The following is a 20,978-nucleotide window of genomic DNA, read 5'->3' on the forward strand; positions in this document are numbered from 1 at the left end:
GTGTCGGGGGTGTGTGCCGCCGCCGAGGCGCGAGTCACGATGCGTACCTTCTGGCGGGGCACACGTCCAGCAGACAGCAGACGGCGCGGCAGACGGGGCAGCTCCCCCGGGAGGAGAGCCACGTGTCGGGGGTGTGTGCCGCCGCCGAGGCGCGAGTCACGATGCGTACCTTCTGGCGGGGCACACGTCCAGCAGACAGCAGACGGCGCGGCAGACGGGGCAGCTCCCCCGGGAGGAGAGCCACGTGTCGGGGGTGTGTGCCGCCGCCGAGGCGCGAGTCACGATGCGTACCTTCTGGCGGGGCACACGTCCAGCAGACAGCAGACGGCGCGGCAGACGGGGCAGCTCCCCCGGGAGGAGAGCCACGTGTCGGGGGTGTGTGCCGCCGCCGAGGCGCGAGTCACGATGCGTACCTTCTGGCGGGGCACACGTCCAGCAGACAGCAGACGGCGCGGCAGACGGGGCAGCTCCCCCGGGAGGAGAGCCACGTGTCGGGGGTGTGTGCCGCCGCCGAGGCGCGAGTCACGATGCGTACCTTCTGGCGGGGCACACGTCCAGCAGACAGCAGACGGCGCGGCAGACGGGGCAGCTCCCCCGGGAGGAGAGCCACGTGTCGGGGGTGTGTGCCGCCGCCGAGGCGCGAGTCACGATGCGTACCTTCTGGCGGGGCACACGTCCAGCAGACAGCAGACGGCGCGGCAGACGGGGCAGCTCCCGCGGGAGGAGAGCCACGTGTCGGGCGCCGCCGAGGCCGCCGAGGCGCGCGCCGCCCACCAGCGCGCCATGCACGACGCGCACCACAGCACTCTGCGGATACAATCACACCGACACGATCCCTCTACATACACTTTAAACTTAGACAATGTGGTAGCGTCACCATAAATGTCTAATTCTTAGGGAAATATGTATATCAAAGAGGCACACCTTTCGACCGGCGATATTTTTAGGGTTAAAATGAATGAAATAAAACCGGGCAAGTGCGAGTCGGACTCGCGCACGAAGGGTTCCGTAATACATCATCTGTAAAAATTTCAACTGCTATCACGGTTCGTGAGATACAGCCTGGTGACAGACGGACGGACGGACGGACGGACGGACAGCGGAGTCTTAGTAATAGGGTCCCGTTTTACCCTTTGGGTACGGAACCCTAAAAATGAAACATAAAAAAATCAAGCAAATTATCAATTATTATTGTGATCGATGAAATTATATCGCGGTTAATTATACCCGTTTGTGTAATTAAATATGTGTACAAAACGCGAGAGTTTAAAGTGTTATGTTAAAATGAAGTTTGTGAGTGGTAAATATTGGTGATTTCAAAAGCTGCTTTACCATTGAGTGCATACAGACGCGATAATGCGTCCGAAATGGGTCATTCCAGGTGATTTCAACAAATCGAGTGTGCCCTATGATTTTTGATGTGAATAAAAAAAATTGAGGATATACTTCATGGTGGCAGAAGTGCTGAACCATCACCAGTTTTTTTTTTTATCTTTTATTTTCCAAGTTATGCCCATTCGAAGTTAACAGTGGGGTTAAATTCCTGCTTGTACAAAATCAGACCTAACTTTTTTTCTATAAAAGGTAACGAAATAATTATTACTTTTTTTGATTAGGTAAGAAATGTGGATATTATACTGTATGACAAAATGTATCTGAATTAACTACAAAAAAAATGGTGACCACCCGAAGTGTACACCTAATTGGTCAATTATTGCAATTTTAAATTGGTTCCTGTGCCAACCCTGGTGCATATCAAATATTACTTTTTTCTGGAATATAAAGTACTTGCCGTGTTCATCTTGTAAAATAAATATAATTGTGTAAGAGCAATAAATTCTAAAAGAAAAATATAAGTGAAAATTGAGAAATTCGAAAATTGCTCATGTTTGACTCTAAAAAAATCCATGTGGAACATAAAATAAAAAATTGATTTTAGTCAGCAAATATAGCTGATATCTTCGTTAATTAGATTTAGGAAAAACAGTTTTGTTATTTTGCCTATTTTTTGAAATGTGATTTTTTTTAAACTGCACATCTCATACATTTTCGCTCTGCTGTTGTATTTATGCTGATTAAAATACATATGACCTTAAACTTATAAATATTGGAAAAATATCAATTAAATCCAGACGATTGAAATTTACTTTACTTATATATTTATACAAAAAAAAACATCATTTGCAAACCTTTGCTACTTCAAAATTTTCTCAAGTTGAATAACGTCGCACTTTTAATTCATTTTAATAAATGGGAACGAATCTATGATAAGAACGTGTATTTTTTATGGTCCTTATATTTTTAAATCGCTCTGATAGATATACCTCAGCTTCTTCGACATCTGGTTTTGAGACGAAAAAGAACTTGATCCCATGAATTTTATTCACACAAAACTCGTAGCTTCAGGTGATAAAATGTTATAACTACCTGTGATGCGTTGCAGACTAGCTTTTCTAATCAACCGCTTAATCGTGCCGCCAGCACCATCACAGGGGGATTTGCCGTGAGAGGTAGCAAAAAAGTTCCACCCTGCTTTTAGTCCGAAGTCATCGTAAAGATGACACAAGTTTACAAAAGTCTTCTTGTTCTTATATTGTGCAGCTGCACCATCACTAAAATAATGTATCATTTCCAATTTGTCATATTATTGTTTTAGGCATTCAAGCAAAACCTTTTGGAAAGCGAAAAATGATACGGTGTTGTGAGTTAAACAATCGCTGATAATACAAAATGTTCTACACTGGATAACGTTATCCTTTTTAATGTAAATAACGAATGGATGCACCGTTGCTTGATCATTTGTCCAGTGAAATTGTCGAAGTAATTGAATTGTTAAATAAATACTTCTTGTCAGTGATATATAACGAACAGTCAACTATTAATAACACAAGCACTTACTACAAAGAGTTTGCACCACTTCATTATCTCCTAGATAAATACGATTTCCTATAGAACTTCGATAAGGATTATTGGGCCGTTTACTTATGTTCGTAATTTAGCCATGTAACATGCAAATAAAGCTTGTTAACAAGTCAGGAGGCGTCGGTTATTCACTACACGGCTAAATTAAGAAACATTCGCAAGTGATTCACAATCCTTGTCAGGTAACAGTGCATTGTCGAATTTCTACCCTCATTAAATTTACAAATGAAATTATTGTCATGTCAAAAAAATTATTTGAACATAAAAAACGTAAATAATATCCGTATGACCAATTACCGTCCCATTTTTATTAATTTATAACATAAAACATTTTGTATCGATAGTTGTAAAAAGTAGCATGTTAAAAAAATCATATTTCAAAAAATAGGCAAAATAACAAAACTTTCTTTTCTAAATCTAATTAACGAAATTATCAGCTATATTTTCGGACTACAATCAAATTTTTATTTTCTCTTCCACATGGATTTTTTTAGAGTCAAATACGAGCATTTTTCGAATTTCTCAATTTTTCACTTATATTTTTCTATTAGAAGTAATTGATCTAACACAATTATATTTATTTTACAAGATGAACACGGCAAGTACTTTATATTCCAGAAAAAAGTAATATTTGATATGCACCAGGGTTGGCACAGGAACCAATTTAAAATTGCAATAATTGACCAATTAGGTGTACACTTCGGGTGGTCACCATTTTTTTTGTAGTTAATTCAGATACATTTTGTCATACAGTATAATATCCACATTTCTTACCTAATCAAAAAAAGTAATAATTATTTCGTTACCTTTTATAGAAAAAAAGTTAGGTCTGATTTTGTACAAGCAGGAATTTAACCCCACTGTTAACTTCGAATGGGCATAACTTGGAAAATAAAAGATAAAAAAAAAACTGGTGATGGTTCAGCACTTCTGCCACCATGAAATATATCCTCAATTTTTTTTATTCAAATCAAAAATCATGCGGCACACTTTTTAATTCAAATTTGTTGAAATCACATGGAATGACCCAAATGGCAATCAAAATTCGATCCTAAATGTATAAGCCTAAGGTCGTTTTCTGGCTAGCAAATTTAGACTAGACTAGCCTAGTTGATAAAAGTAAAGTAGCGATCCCACCTGCAATTGCATTGTTGGCACTCGGGAGGGCCCCCGACGAGGTGCGCGGGCGGCGAGTGGCAGCGCTTGCGCAGTTTGACATCGGCTGCGGCCTGCATGCAGCCGATGCATACTTCTAGCTCCTGACGTACACACACAAACACTAGTTTCAAACAGCTTGGCAAATCAAATTATTTTCCTATAAGAAATAGGTTAAATTGAAAAAAATACAACATTTTCCATGTTTATTGAGTCAACGTACTGGCTCTCGGCAAGCTAATATTTGAACCTCGAGTAACAACATCATTCAGATACTGTGAGCTTATATGAGGAATGATCGGTTACCTCGTCCACGTAGTAGACAGGGTTCTGCTCTACATGCTGGTTAAAGACAGCCACGAACCGCTCCACCAGTGACGGCAGCAGGGAGATGTGGGACGGCACACGCACCGTCTGCGACAACCTGCACAAAGAGACCAGTAGCTGCACAGTCAGCATCAAATGGACAGTGACGGCCAAATATATCTGAACACACCTTTGTTACCATAGAAATAAGAATAAGGGCGTTCTCTAGCTGGCGCGGGTACACAGAGCGGGTGCCATTGTAAGTAAAATCCGACAAACGTGTCCGCGTCAGTTAGCAGCATTAATAATATTTTTCGTTAACCCGCTCCATGCACCTGCACCAGCTAGCGGTCGCCCTAAGCCTTTATAGGTTTCATGTGAGACCAGTTATCTGAAGGAATAAAGTAAGAATTAACCAACCTTGGCTGCAAGTCCCGTAGGGCCTGAGTGGTGATTCTGAACTTGAAGGCAGCTACATCATCTCGAGACGGCACTACTTGTATGTTCACATACTGTGTCTCTTCTTCTATGGATGCCGTGAGGTCGGGGATGTCTGTCTGTACATGAAATTATTTAAATTAATTGATGTTGACAGTGAGCTAGCAAAGGAATCCATGTTTTTAAAATTCTGGTTTATATTTTCTGCTATAATTTTGTCCTAGTGCAATTTTTTGAGTCATTTGAATCAAAACGCATCTGAAGAAAAGAATTTTGTGTAAGAAGATTTAACTATAAATTATAAACATAATAACAACCTTGCAATGTTCACTAAACTTATTATTTTAAATGATTATCATCTTCCCAGTCCTAAAAGTAAATTGGTTTTCAAATAAATTCTAGAGATAGGAATATGAGTACAGATTCTGCATTTTTAATAGTTGTATGTACCTCAATATCTACATATTGCCACTGTACTTACTCAACCTCGTATCTGCAACACTCATTTGATGACAAAAACACCCATATTTCAAATGAAAGAAAAGCGACATTTCCATGAAATGATTGTTGCAGATATGAGGTTGAGTAAGTATAGTGACGATATATAACCTTAAAAAAGTATATCTGAATCACTGTACCTAACAACAGTAACTCACATCAGTAGCGACAAGACCACAGTCACTCTGTTTGATGATGAACAGGTTGTAGGAAGTGACTTTGATGAGCCACGTCTCCGTTGCCACCAGCTTGCTGGTCGCCGTCAGCGGGAGAGACACCTTGTCCACACTGTAATACAAAAAGCTATAAGTTGACAAACTTCACTTGATCTTACTTCACTATATTAATAGGAAAAGGAAACCACAACTTCGTTTTGCACTGCCTGCATTTATTGTTTAAATAACAATTCACACATTGTGTATTTATTTACCCTCTAAATTCTGTATTCAATTGAGCAGCGACCACCCTCCAGTCACTGCCCTCCGTCACATACGGGATCAGCGGCGCCACGGCCGGGTGCTTTGTCTTGCTCTCCCACCAACACACTATCTTATACACCATGAGCAGCGGCAGTATCGCCGTGCCCGCGAACCCCGCCAGTAACCACGCACTGCGCTCGCCACCGAAATACAAACACAGAATATAGCCCATAGGCAACGCCGAGTGTATCAAAGCAGTTATAGTTATCCGCTTCATGTGGTAACCTACGAAGTTTACGTTCTCGGAGCCGAGGTAACCCTCGAAGAGCTGGGCTATCGTGAAACCGGCCGAGACAAACTCAGTAGGAGGGTACACTACGCATATTGAGAAAAGCAGGTAGACTAGAGTTATTAGCACGTCCATTGTTATAATCAAAATATTAATTCATTTGTAAGTACTAAATTGTATAAACTTATTTGATTTTAATGATTAAGTTGCTTTGTAAAAAGTTAAAAACGAAGAAGGCAGCGTATCGTATTTTTGAAGTATTTTGGAGCACTCAATGTCAAAATAATGATAGTGACAGCTGCAGCTGATTGGTTTTGGTTCGGATTGCGACTTTTTATTAGAGCAACCGAATGTTCTTGTTGGTGACTACTGCAGTTAAATAAATATCTGAAATATCTTGGTGCTATGAATGTTACCAGTTTATGACATTTCCCAATAAATATGGTATTTAAAATTGGAAAAAAATATTTGCAGTAAACGGTAATTATGGGTCTCCGGTCCCCACACCTGTCAACGCGGAATCGGCAAAAGCTGAGTGTCATAGCTAGCTGTAAAGCGAGTGTGCGAGAGTGTAGCGAGTCACGTCCTCCGTATGGGCGTTAAAATGTTCGTTCGTTAGTCTGTATTCTCCTACCGGCTACTCCGGCTACGTTAGCTTACCGAAATTACGGTTCAATAATCAATATGGATAACTTTTAAACCGCGCGCCAAATGAACCCGTATTTATAAATTCAAGCCACAGCGCTTGGACCGCGGTGCCAGCGTGTTGCAAATTTTTGCCGTGGCGCCTCCTCCGCGCGAATGAAATCAGGCGGAGGATGAATGAAGCCATCCTGCTCACACTCGTCAGCTTGCAACCGGGCTTGCTTTTTCGTCCCGCTCTTGGCCAACACCGCCAAAGAACGATGTAACTATTTGTTGGTATGTATAGCAATTTTATAAGGCTATTTAAGCCTGGCTTTTGGTGTGAAGTTAGCTGCTTAAGTTCGCACGGGCACGCGTTTACTTCAAGTGTATTATTATTTAGTCGAGTCGAAAGTAACGAAAGCTCAATTTATTTAAGTGAATTTGAATGGCTTATTATTAACCGGGCAACTAAAATATTAAACAGGAACATTCATTTGACGACCGGTCTGGTCTAGTGGATAGTGACCCTGTCTGCTAAGCCGATGGTCCTGGGTTCGAATCCCAGTAAGGGCATTTATTTGTGTGATGAACACTAATATTTGTTCCTGAGTCATGGTTGTTTTCTATGTATATAAGTATGTATTTATCTATACAAGTATGTATATCGTCGCCTAGTACCCATAATACAAGCTTTGCTTAGTTTGGGGCTAGGTTTGATCTGTGTAAGATGTCCCCTAATATTTATTTATTTATTTATAATATTTATTGGGCATAATATATAATAATATGTGACGTTCCACGGCAAAAGGTACCTTATGGCGGCTGGCGCTTACGTCGCATAGCGCCGCAATAATATTGGAGCGGCGTTAATAATAGCGTAAGCGCCAACCGCCATAAGGTACCTTTACCCGTGGGACGTCACATATAATTTGGCTGTGCATTAATATTTTAGCGCAAAAAAAATATATTAGCCTCAAATATAAGCATCATATTATTAAAAAAACTGGCAGCAAAATCAAGCCACCCAAAAAAATTATAGGGAACTTAAAGTGATAGGTTGGCGACTAAAATAATAAATTGGCAACTAATATTGTAAAGCGATCATAAACTTTAGTTGTCATCTAGTTGTTCACACCTAAGTAATCAACTATAGTCATACTGAGCATGTCATTTCAGCTAGGTAGTATTTTAACACGAAAGCAGTTAAATTTAATGAATATTGGTCACTTTTTACACAAAACACCGCAAATTAATTTACCAATAAGTATTACGTAATGGTCAGTATACTTATAGTCGAAATTTCTAATCATGAAACGTCTAATGGCCATTATACCATTAGATCTTTAAATTTTTAGTGTTCCGTACAAAACTTTGTTCACAGAACACTTATGGGATCACTTCGGTCTTGCAAATTAGTTAAATGCGTTTTTAATTACTAATTTCAATACACTGTGTTCTGCTAGAGTCAACAGATAGGTACGACGACGAGCAAAGCGATGAGGAGCGTGTTAGGTTGACCGTGTAATGACCGAACAAAATATTTTAAAAGAACTTCATTTTTGAATTAATAGATAGCCGTTTTCTTTTTTTAAATGTGCTTCATAAATGGTCTCCAGTTGCCAAATAAATACTTGGTACCTGCCTAAAAATAATCAAAAGCTGTAACGGCATTAAAATACAACTCATATTGATATATTTTAAGGCTCCGTTTTTGTTGCCAAACTATTAATTTTAGTACCCATTTCTATTTTTTTAAACTACCCAAATTCGATTAATTAGTTGACCGGTTAAATACGTGCCAATTTGAATTAAGTAGTGAATGTGGATTTGTTCGTTTGTTGTGACGTTTATACGTGTTAACAATGGATGAAGTTGTTCCTTGTGACGGTATGAGATGCGTCCATGTATTACTCAACGAAGGCAAGGTAAAATCGTTAAACTTTGTAGAAAAACGGTATATCACCTCCGCGCCAAAACGAACACCCGATTTGTGTATTCTCAGATAAGTCAATCGGATTAAGGGAAAATTTTGTGCGGCCGTTTACAAAACACAAGGATTGTTGGTTTACTCCAATTAAGGCGTAATTAGAGTGACAGAGAAAGAAGCATGCAATTTGCAAACTTCAGTGAGATTGGACATTTAACGAAACATCTTTCGGCTTGCTTTACTCCAAAACCCTAGGCACGCCACTGCTCCGTACTTACGTCAGTAGAGTAGAAACATCTATTTTACAAACGTTGGCATTTGGTTAGACAGTTTGTTGACGTTTTTAATATTTGGCACCGACTTAAAATATAACGCCCTGTACAAAAAAGTTTTCCAAAGAACCTAAAACCAATCTAGTAGAATTCTCAAATCGATTTCTCGAATGATGCGTCACACTTGAATAGGCAAATTTTGTGCTTGTAAATTCCCCTATGTGATCTGTCAAATTTTATTAATTACCGTTTTTAAAAATCGTGCACAGCACAGTCATGTCGGAATTTACAAGCGCAGCGACGTTATGATCTTATGATACATAATGTATTTTTGATGAGGTACTTTTGATCTTCTGATGGCAATACTCATTGTGTCATGCATGAAATGTCAAAAACTCATTGATGGACACGTATCGGGTCCATGTCACCAAACAATTTGTAATATCTGAATTCCCACTGTATTTAGTATAATTTGTGTACTGCTAACGTAGGGAATTATACTGTGTGTATGCTTCAAGTGCTACAATAAGATACAGTTGAACTTTTAAGTAAATACAGATAAGAATTTCCACAGGTAAAAATACCGCTCATATTTCACTGCCCCAATCTTGTGTGTTTAGTAGTATTTATCGCATTTACTGATACACCCATATGTGTTTAACCGTATTAGTGCAGTAAAGTAGTGAAAATGATGCTTAAATGCCATAACAACAAATATAGCTTAAGATCCAATCTTAGAAAAAATAAGTAAAATATTCCGAAATGGGGTGTACAATTTATTTGGGATGTATAAGATTCTATTACTATTGCTTTGATACTACTACTATATATTTCCAAACGTAAAATAAGACTTTATAATTACTCTGGCATAATAAAATTATAATTATGTTGCATTGAGTATTCACTTTTGAGGTACCTAAGTACTCTCTTGAAGTGTAAGTAAACAAATACAATTAAATATATTACTTTATATGTTAAGAAACATCAAAATAATGTTATTTCTTATTAGAATGTTAGGTATCATCTTGGGTTGTCCCATTCGTTTTTCGTCAAGTTCTTAAATTAGTCCTATTCTGCTTTCGTCACTCATTCTACATTGAAAGCCACCGACGATTGTGACGAATGTAGAATAAGTGACGAAAGCGGAATAGGCCTAATTTAAGAACATGACGAAAAACGAATGAAACGACCCAAGACGATACCGAATGTTAGGGGTGGCAGCTTTATACTCTATTCTAGCATATGTATTTTTGTACATGAAAATTGGTAACCTAGGATGTCATGAATGAAATAGATTTCTGTGCTATTTATTCTTTGTTCTTTCTTCTTTCTTCTTTAAGATTGGATTCCTTATTGAGCTTCCTTACTTCTTCAAACTCTTAGTATGTGCTAGAAACATAGATGGGTTTCATTCATACAGTGCCCATGCAATTTCGAGGCTTGGTGAAAAGTACATGCATGGTTTCAGCATCATGGCGGGAGTGGAACAGCCGTGCTACACCCTCATCAACTTCCCCACGGACTCCGAACCCTACAATGAGATGCAGCTCAAACTGGACCTTGGTAAGTTCTGTTCTATTTCATGAGACTTTGAATAAGAAATAAGACTATCATAAATTTCAGTGTTGAAAGAAGCTGTTTTCTGAAGGTTTTCTTTTTCTTTCTCAAAAATTGTGTGATTATATTAAAATCTAATGTTATTTAACTTGAAGTGCCTCTTTTACCATGTTACAAAAATGTACATTTTTCATAATTATTTCAGTCACAATGATTACAAAAAACTTGCAATAAAACATATTTCTACCCGCAGAAATTGTAGATTAGCTTTAGTTACATAAAAAAATAAATTAAATTTATAAATTAATTTCTTAGCTTAGCTAATATTATTATTATTTATTTATTTATTTATTTGCTCAGTGATATCTCACTAATGGATTCCACAGAGAAAGGCGACACAAAGAAGAAGATTGAAGCCCTAAAGAAAGTGATTGGCATCATCCTCTCCGGCGAGAAGATCCCAGGCCTCCTCATGGTGATCATCCGCTTCGTGCTGCCGCTACAAGATCACATGATTAAGAAGTTGCTGCTCATCTTCTGGGAGATTGTGCCCAAGACGAGCCCTGACGGCAAGCTGCTGCAGGAGATGATCCTGGTGTGTGACGCGTACAGGAAGGTCAGTCACTGGAGAGATCAGCATTCTGCTGATGTTAGATTAAGTCAACTTGTAACTAGAATGTCTTAATTTGCATGTATTTGAGACAAGTTCTCAGACCTTGAACATGTGGCTAATGACGTAGAGTAGCGGTCGGCAACCTTTTAGCAGCCAAGGCCAGTAGTTAACGAAGTTGACGCGGTCCGCACTTTGGTAATATTTGTGACTTTGACGTTTGTCAATATTACATACAAAATTGCCAGGGAGGCTCGCGAGCCGCAAGCGAGAGGTTCGCATGCCGCATGCGGCCCGCGGGCCGTTTGTTGCCGACCGCTGACGTAGAGTGATGGTACCATCATCATAATCATAATAGCCTTTATTGCCAAAACTAAAACAGTATTACATTATACACCGTGTTTTTATTGAATTCCGTTAACTTCGGGGTATAGTTTAGTACGTTTATAAGAACTAAATGGCATAGTTAATTTTCAAAAAAAAAAAATTTTTTGTTTTCTTTTTTGTTTTTTTTTTTTGTTTAAAAAGTAATTAAATGTAGCATATAGCGTTGTTGTAACACGGGCATTACATTTAACTCAACCAAACAATTGAAATCTGTGACATATCAATGTCATTTCGTACATCAATCGACCGAGATTGTACTTAAGTTTAGTAGCAAATAAATAAATAAATAATAATAAATAAATAAATATTAAGGACATTAAATTTTTACACAAATGTATGAACTCATTCTAAACACTAATCAATATGTAAGCCGGCCCTAAGGCAAGTGTACACGCTTGTAGAGGCCTTATAGGAAAAAAATAAATTATGGATTATCTCCGAAATGGACTTAATTAGAACATCGGTGTCTTTGAGAAAGTTACTTGATTTAAGCTCAGGAATGCACCCTTGAAATTAACGGAAATAAAAAAAAACACGGTGTATATATAAACAAATTTACTTAAAAACTAACACATCATATTGACCGGATTAGTGTTCAGCGTGTCTTCTGACACATAGGCCTCTCCCAGCTGCTTCCATTCCTTTCTATCAATGGCTTTCCTGGTCCAGGTGGCGCCCCCTATCGACTTGATGTCATCCGGATGGATGGATATCTTTTAATTGGTCTACCTCTTTTTCTGTTACCGTCTCGTGGCGTGGCGTGCCAGTCTGTAATTATTTTGGTCCATTTTTAGGGTTCCGTACCCAAAGGGTAAAACGGGACCCTATTACTAAGACTTCGCTGTCCGTCCGTCCGTCCGTCCGTCCGTCCGTCCGTCCGTCCGTCCGTCCGTCCGTCCGTCCGTCCGTCTGTCACCAGGCTGTATCTCTCTCTCACGAACCGTGATAGCTAGACAGTTGAAATTTTCACAGATGATGTATTTCTGTTGGGGCTATTCATAAATTACGTCATTTCAAATTAGGGGGGGGGGGGGTGGGTGACATCGGATGACGGTAGCATGAAGTAGGAGGAAATGGGGTCATTTGATACATGATTTTTGGATGATTATAGGGGGGGGGGGGTCCAAAATCGTCAAAAATCGATGACGTAATTTATGGACAGCCCCGTTGCCGCTATAACAACAAATACTAAAAACAGAATAAAATAAAGATTTAAATGGGGCTCCCATACAACAAACGTGATTTTTGACCAAAGTTAAGCAACGTCGGGAGTGGTCAGTACTTGGATGGGTGACCGTTTTTTTTTGCTTTTTTTTTGTTTTTTTTTTATATGGTACGGAACCCTTCGTGCGCGAGCCCGACTCGCACTTTTCCTTACTATCCCGTGTCATATGGCCTGTCCATTGCCATTTTAACTTTCTTACTTTCTTGATTACGTCTTCTACTTTCGTTTTTGCTCTTATTTCATCTGCTCTTTTACGATCTTTTAATGTGATGTTCATCATACTTCTTTCTATTCCTCTTTGGCAGGTTCTAAGCTTTTGGAGATGTTTCTGAGTCAGTGCCCAAGTTTGGCAGCCATAGGTTATACATGGGAGGATACACAAGTTGAAAACTTTTTTCTTAGCTGACATTGAAAAGTGATTACTTTTAAGTATCTCCTTAAGCGACCAGAATCTTTTCCAAGCACTTGATACTCTTCTTTCTATTTCTAAAGTCGTCTGGTCTCTGAATGATATAATTTGTCCTAGATAAGTATAGTTCTGTACATATTCAATATTTCCATTATCTACTACTATGGGCCTTTCTTCTCTGTTTGTCATTATGTTCGTTTTTGATTTATTTATGGTAAGTCCGACTATTCTGCTTGCCTCTGTCAGCTGTTGCAGCATGTGTTGGAGCGTCTGAGCGTTGTCAGTTACCAGGAGTAAATCGTCAGCAAACCTCAAGTGGTTAAGTGTCCAGCCGTTAATATTTATGCCAAGTGTATCCCATTGAAGGTCTCTGAATATATCCTCCAGTAAGGCAGCAAATAGTTTAGGTGACAATGGGTCTCCTTGTCTTACCCCCCTAGCTATTGGAAACTCTTCGCTAAGTGTTTCTAATTTTATTTGTGCTGTGCTATTCGAATATATGTTTTTAATCAAGCGTATGTATTTTTTTGGCACTCCTTGCCGGATTAGAGCTTTCCAAAGCGAACCATGGTTGATCGAATCGAATGCTTTGCTATAGTCCACAAATGCAATGTACAAAGCCTTTCCGTATTTGGTACCATACCACCTGCGATCATAGCACAGAATAACTAATAGTACTACCGTACAGAAAATTCACTCCTTCACAAAAGTCAGGTTTAGGTATAAAATTATACTTATACTCGCCGCCTGCAACAAAATTGAAACTTATAACCGCGCACGAACCGTGAATCTTCTTTGCGCGCCGCAGTTTTATGACCGAGCTGTGAGTGTCGGCACGGGCGCGGGGTTATCACTTGACAAGTTTTAGTTTAGGTTAAATATGTAGGAATTACAAATGTTGATTCTGTAAAAATAAAATTTTTATCCGGAGATAGTATGTCTGATTCTCACGGAAGTAGGTATGCCACAGATGTATTCCTTCGAAAATATTTCGTTTAGTTCCTAATATTGTTTCTGGGCAACCAATATTCAATAAATTAAGGATGTTTATTTTAATTATTACTAAGTAAGGACTTAGATTTAGGTTTCGAAGCCATTGTGTATTTTCAATTTTGCGCGAGCGCCACGACTATCGTGTGAGCCGAGCGGCACGCGGCAGCCCGCTGCCATACGCCGGCCCGCGCGGCGCGCCGGCCAAATGTACCTAAACTGTGTAGTGACACCCCCCTGACCATACACCAGAAAAAAAACAGGTTAATTTCAAATCTTTATAGGCTAACTCTTGGACTAATTATAATATATCTTCCATGCTTTGAACCCTCAGGACCTCCAGCACCCGAACGAGTTCATCCGCGGCTCCACGCTCCGGTTCCTCTGCAAGCTGAAGGAGCCCGAACTGCTGGAGCCCCTGCTGCCCGCCATCCGGGCCTGCCTTGAACACCGCCACTCCTACGTGCGCCGCAACGCCGTGCTGGCCATCTTCACTATATACAGGTCAGGTGCCGCTCCGTTCGCTACAGGACATGTTTGAATTCTGCATCCCAGAAAACCTCGTAAACAAATTACATGACGATTTTTACGAAAAAGTGTAAACCTCAGAGCATAGAACACTAGGGAGAGGCCACGCTGCCGGTGGCCTCGTCGCACGAACCGAGATGTTACCGAGTGTGCACGAATGCTAAGACACAGAATATTCCATTTTTATCCAATATGGCGAGTAGTACAATGGTTACCTGCAAACATCGCAGTTATTTGATTCATTTCCACTCCAATGGAATTATTTTTCACGTGTAAATACTATGTATTTCGAATTCAACGTAATATTCCGGACTTTTATCTATATAAACTGTTGTTTCAACTCACTTAAACAATATTCAACATATCACATTACATTGCCGTCGTTAACAAGTTACATTATTGCCGAGCCAAGCGTTTACGCCGCAACGAATAGGGTACACGACGATAAATTCAATGACAAGTCGTCTCACAGTCCGGGCGCTCTCGACCAACTCTAAAGAGCGAGCACGTCTGAATAGCTCCATCCTTCTCGCAGAAACTTCGACTTCCTGATCCCCGACGCGCCCGAGCTGATCGCCAACTTCCTGGAGGGCGAGCAGGACATGTCGTGCAAGAGGAACGCCTTCCTCATGCTGCTGCACGCCGAGCAGGAGCGGGCGCTGGCGTACCTGGCCGCCCGGCTGGACTCGGTGCACGGGTTCGGCGACATCCTGCAGCTGGTGATCGTGGAGCTCATCTACAAGGTAGCCGACACGGCCCCGGGCTCGGGGTTCGACCCCGGCTCGACCCGTCAACAAATATGCGCGGGCGCGGCGCGCCGGCTAGCGGCCGCCCGAGGGAATACTCCCCGACGGAACCAAACTTCCGATTTTACTATTGCTATTATTTCTATTGTTTTTAGGGTTCCGTACCTCAAAAGGAAAAAAACGGAACCCTTATAGGATCACTCGTGCGTCCGTCTGCCCGTCTGTCCCGGCCGATTTGCTCCAAAACTACTGGACCGATTGAGTTGAAATTTGGTACACATATGTAAGTCTATGACCCGAAGACGGATATGTAACGTCGACAGATGAATTTTAAACATACTTTTGGGTGGTAAACGATAAAATTAAAAAACAAAGTTTTGCAAACTATATCGTGTTACATATCAAACGAAAGAGCTCATTGTGAGAATCTTAAATATTTTTTTTTATAAATTTACGATGAACAATTTAGAAGTTGTTCAAGAAAATAGATAAAAAATGACCATTCCCCCCCTCTATCTCCGAAACTACTGGGTCTAAAATTCTGAAAAAAATACATAAAGTAGTCCTTTACCTAAAGATGACAGAAAAACCTATTAGAAATCTAGAGTCAAGCGTGAGTCGGATTTATGAACAAAAATGCGGTTAGGTTTTTTTAGGGACACAGCCGCAATGGTTTATGTGAAACGTGATGTAGACAGTTATTACGAAGGCCCTAGGCCGATAGCCGCATAAGGCCGAAGGCCCGAAGCGTCCCGAAGAAGCGTACGTACCTTTAGCTTCAAGCGTGAGTCGGACTGAAGACAAAAAATGCGACTAGGCTGTATCTGGCACACAGCCGCAATGGTACTTGTCGTACTGATGATTATACTTGGTCAAGCAGATCTTGTCAGTAGAAAAAGGCGGCAAATTTGAAAAATGTAGGCGCGAAGGGATATCGTCCCATAGAAAATTTGAATTTCGCGCCTTTTTTTACTGACAAGATTTGCTTGACCAGCTATAGGTTACTACTGTTACGTGTTTTATAAAGCACTATACAGGGTGGCCAAAAAATAAACTAAGTGTATTCCGGTTGCCAACGTGCAAGCCCAAATTCGCTAAGAAAAATCGGGCAAGTGCGAGTCCGTTTTACCCTTTGGGTACGGAACCCTAATAATAGGGTCCCGTTTTACCCTTTGGGTACGGAACCCTAAAAATTTGGCTGTTTCATAAATTTTGGCTGGTTCGTTTTCTATGGGAGGAAACATTTTTTTTCGCAATTTCGGGTTTGGTCCCAAGTGGTAAAAGTTGCTCAGTATAATCCCAAAACCTCCGGGAATGCACTTATGTTTTGGCGGCCACCCTGTAGGATTATCTCTTATCGGCCTTCGCTTTTAAAATACTTGCGGAAGTTGTAGGAAGCGCGACCCGTCGGACGCTCCGAGTTTTCAGCTCTACGCGGAGTTCGGTCTTCAGTCTTCGCATTTGGACACTGTACTATTGTTCGGCATTTAATCTTCCTATCCATGCTACTTTGCATAGTTGCCACCACGCCAGAAAACTTCATGTTACATCCGGTTTTTGATTGACCCATTCGGGTTTTTCAAGACGTTTCACCCACATCACGTTTTACGTACAAAAAATTTTTTTTTGAAAATTGTGTGATGTACGGAACCCTTGAAACGCGTGTCCGACTCGCACTTGACCAGTTTTTTTTATGAAAAGCGTTCGGTGTACATTTTTAATTTAAAATCCGATCAACGAAATGAAACCGTCTCCCCTCGGTTGTTCACGAGCGGTTGTGTCTGCGCAGGTGTGCCACGCGAACCCCTCGGAGCGCGCGCGCTTCATCCGCACCGTGTACGGGCTGCTGAACGCGGCGAGCGCCGCCGTGCGCTACGAGGCCGCGGGCACGCTCGTCACCCTGTCCGCCGCTCCTGCCGCCGTCACTGTGAGTACACTATACCTACACCTACACCTACCTGTTCCGCACCGTGTACGGGCTGCTGAACGCGGCGAGCGCCGCCGTGCGCTACGAGGCCGCGGGCACGCTCGTCACCCTGTCCGCCGCTCCTGCCGCCGTCACTGTGAGTACACTATACCTACACCTACACCTACCTGTTCCGCACCGTGTACGGGCTGCTGAACGCGGCGAGCGCCGCCGTGCGCTACGAGGCCGCGGGCACGCTCGTCACCCTGTCCGCCGCTCCTGCCGCCGTCACTGTGAGTACACTATACCTACACCTACACCTACCTGTTCCGCACCGTGTACGGGCTGCTGAACGCGGCGAGCGCCGCCGTGCGCTACGAGGCCGCGGGCACGCTCGTCACCCTGTCCGCCGCTCCTGCCGCCGTCACTGTGAGTACACTATACCTACACCTACACCTACCTGTTCCGCACCGTGTACGGGCTGCTGAACGCGGCGAGCGCCGCCGTGCGCTACGAGGCCGCGGGCACGCTCGTCACCCTGTCCGCCGCTCCTGCCGCCGTCACTGTGAGTACACTATACCTACACCTACACCTACCTGTTCCGCACCGTGTACGGGCTGCTGAACGCGGCGAGCGCCGCCGTGCGCTACGAGGCCGCGGGCACGCTCGTCACCCTGTCCGCCGCTCCTGCCGCCGTCACTGTGAGTACACTATACCTACACCTACACCTACCTGTTCCGCACCGTGTACGGGCTGCTGAACGCGGCGAGCGCCGCCGTGCGCTACGAGGCCGCGGGCACGCTCGTCACCCTGTCCGCCGCTCCTGCCGCCGTCACTGTGAGTACACTATACCTACACCTACACCTACCTGTTCCGCACCGTGTACGGGCTGCTGAACGCGGCGAGCGCCGCCGTGCGCTACGAGGCCGCGGGCACGCTCGTCACCCTGTCCGCCGCTCCTGCCGCCGTCACTGTGAGTACACTATACCTACACCTACACCTACCTGTTCCGCACCGTGTACGGGCTGCTGAACGCGGCGAGCGCCGCCGTGCGCTACGAGGCCGCGGGCACGCTCGTCACCCTGTCCGCCGCTCCTGCCGCCGTCACTGTGAGTACACTATACCTACACCTACACCTACCTGTTCCGCACCGTGTACGGGCTGCTGAACGCGGCGAGCGCCGCCGTGCGCTACGAGGCCGCGGGCACGCTCGTCACCCTGTCCGCCGCTCCTGCCGCCGTCACTGTGAGTACACTATACCTACACCTATACCTACCTGTTCCGCACCGTGTACGGGCTGCTGAACGCGGCGAGCGCCGCCGTGCGCTACGAGGCCGCGGGCACGCTCGTCACCCTGTCCGCCGCTCCTGCCGCCGTCACTGTGAGTACACTATACCTACACCTATACCTACCTGTTCCGCACCGTGTACGGGCTGCTGAACGCGGCGAGCGCCGCCGTGCGCTACGAGGCCGCGGGCACGCTCGTCACCCTGTCCGCCGCTCCTGCCGCCGTCACTGTGAGTACACTATACCTACACCTATACCTACCTGTTCCGCACCGTGTACGGGCTGCTGAACGCGGCGAGCGCCGCCGTGCGCTACGAGGCCGCGGGCACGCTCGTCACCCTGTCCGCCGCTCCTGCCGCCGTCACTGTGAGTACACTATACCTACACCTATACCTACCTGTTCCGCACCGTGTACGGGCTGCTGAACGCGGCGAGCGCCGCCGTGCGCTACGAGGCCGCGGGCACGCTCGTCACCCTGTCCGCCGCTCCTGCCGCCGTCACTGTGAGTACACTATACCTACACCTATACCTACCTGTTCCGCACCGTGTACGGGCTGCTGAACGCGGCGAGCGCCGCCGTGCGCTACGAGGCCGCGGGCACGCTCGTCACCCTGTCCGCCGCTCCTGCCGCCGTCACTGTGAGTACACTATACCTACACCTATACCTGCCTGTTCCGCACCGTGTACGGGCTGCTGAACGCGGCGAGCGCCGCCGTGCGCTACGAGGCCGCGGGCACGCTCGTCACCCTGTCCGCCGCTCCTGCCGCCGTCACTGTGAGTACACTATACCTACACCTATACCTACCTGTTCCGCACCGTGTACGGGCTGCTGAACGCGGCGAGCGCCGCCGTGCGCTACGAGGCCGCGGGCACGCTCGTCACCCTGTCCGCCGCTCCTGCCGCCGTCACTGTGAGTACACTATACCTACACCTATACCTACCTGTTCCGCACCGTGTACGGGCTGCTGAACGCGGCGAGCGCCGCCGTGCGCTACGAGGCCGCGGGCACGCTCGTCACCCTGTCCGCCGCTCCTGCCGCCGTCACTGTGAGTACACTATACCTACACCTATACCTACCTGTTCCGCACCGTGTACGGGCTGCTGAACGCGGCGAGCGCCGCCGTGCGCTACGAGGCCGCGGGCACGCTCGTCACCCTGTCCGCCGCTCCTGCCGCCGTCACTGTGAGTACACTATACCTACACCTATACCTACCTGTTCCGCACCGTGTACGGGCTGCTGAACGCGGCGAGCGCCGCCGTGCGCTACGAGGCCGCGGGCACGCTCGTCACCCTGTCCGCCGCTCCTGCCGCCGTCACTGTGAGTACACTATACCTACACCTATACCTACCTGTTCCGCACCGTGTACGGGCTGCTGAACGCGGCGAGCGCCGCCGTGCGCTACGAGGCCGCGGGCACGCTCGTCACCCTGTCCGCCGCTCCTGCCGCCGTCACTGTGAGTACACTATACCTACACCTATACCTACCTGTTCCGCACCGTGTACGGGCTGCTGAACGCGGCGAGCGCCGCCGTGCGCTACGAGGCCGCGGGCACGCTCGTCACCCTGTCCGCCGCTCCTGCCGCCGTCACTGTGAGTACACTATACCTACACCTATACCTGCCTGTTCCGCACCGTGTACGGGCTGCTGAACGCGGCGAGCGCCGCCGTGCGCTACGAGGCCGCGGGCACGCTCGTCACCCTGTCCGCCGCTCCTGCCGCCGTCACTGTGAGTACACTATACCTACACCTATACCTACCTGTTCCGCACCGTGTACGGGCTGCTGAACGCGGCGAGCGCCGCCGTGCGCTACGAGGCCGCGGGCACGCTCGTCACCCTGTCCGCCGCTCCTGCCGCCGTCACTGTGAGTACACTATACCTACACCTATACCTACCTGTTCCGCACCGTGTACGGGCTGCTGAACGCGGCGAGCGCCGCCGTGCGCTACGAGGCCGCGGGCACGCTCGTCACCCTGTCCGCCGCTCCTGCCGCCGTCACTGTGAGTACACTATACCTACACCTATACCTACCTGTTCCGCACCGTGTACGGGCTGCTGAACGCGGCGAGCGCCGCCGTGCGCTACGAGGCCGCGGGCACGCTCGTCACCCTGTCCGCCGCTCCTGCCGCCGCTCCTGCCGCCGTCACTGTGAGTACACTATACCTACACCTATACCTACCTGTTCCGCACCGTGTACGGGCTGCTGAACGCGGCGAGCGCCGCCGTGCGCTACGAGGCCGCGGGCACGCTCGTCACCCTGTCCGCCGCTCCTGCCGCCGTCACTGTGAGTACACTATACCTACACCTATACCTACCTGTTCCGCACCGTGTACGGGCTGCTGAACGCGGCGAGCGCCGCCGTGCGCTACGAGGCCGCGGGCACGCTCGTCACCCTGTCCGCCGCTCCTGCCGCCGTCACTGTGAGTACACTATACCTACACCTATACCTACCTGTTCCGCACCGTGTACGGGCTGCTGAACG

At 45.4% G+C, this 20,978-nt stretch overlaps 2 protein-coding genes across 2 annotated transcripts in view; one reads left to right on the top strand and one right to left on the bottom strand.

Moving 5' to 3' along the window:
* Window positions 1-625: 625 nt before the first annotated feature.
* Window positions 626-6,286, bottom strand: LOC134806337 (E3 ubiquitin-protein ligase TM129). Its single transcript, XM_063779544.1, has 6 exons — window positions 5,750-6,286; window positions 5,478-5,607; window positions 4,804-4,940; window positions 4,384-4,501; window positions 4,060-4,181; window positions 626-807 (listed from the first exon to the last, which is right to left on the bottom strand). Exons 1-6 carry the CDS (start codon window positions 6,160-6,162, stop codon window positions 645-647), a joined length of 1,083 nt encoding a protein of 360 aa, XP_063635614.1. The 5' UTR covers window positions 6,163-6,286; the 3' UTR covers window positions 626-644.
* A 2,960-nt stretch (window positions 6,287-9,246) lies between these two features.
* Window positions 9,247-20,978, top strand: part of LOC134806338 (coatomer subunit beta) — a 29,106-nt gene continuing 17,374 nt past the window's right edge. Inside the window, exons 1-6 of the mRNA XM_063779546.1 lie at window positions 9,247-9,427; window positions 10,322-10,416; window positions 10,797-11,026; window positions 14,366-14,535; window positions 15,095-15,302; window positions 17,095-17,232. Coding sequence (XP_063635616.1) covers window positions 10,326-10,416; window positions 10,797-11,026; window positions 14,366-14,535; window positions 15,095-15,302; window positions 17,095-17,232 — 837 coding nt within the window. The 5' untranslated portion in view covers window positions 9,247-9,427; window positions 10,322-10,325. The remainder of the gene's footprint in view (window positions 9,428-10,321; window positions 10,417-10,796; window positions 11,027-14,365; window positions 14,536-15,094; window positions 15,303-17,094; window positions 17,233-20,978) is intronic.

The sequence above is a fragment of the Cydia splendana genome, chromosome 3, assembly GCF_910591565.1.
Source record: "Cydia splendana chromosome 3, ilCydSple1.2, whole genome shotgun sequence".
Taxonomy (NCBI): domain Eukaryota; kingdom Metazoa; phylum Arthropoda; class Insecta; order Lepidoptera; family Tortricidae; genus Cydia; species Cydia splendana.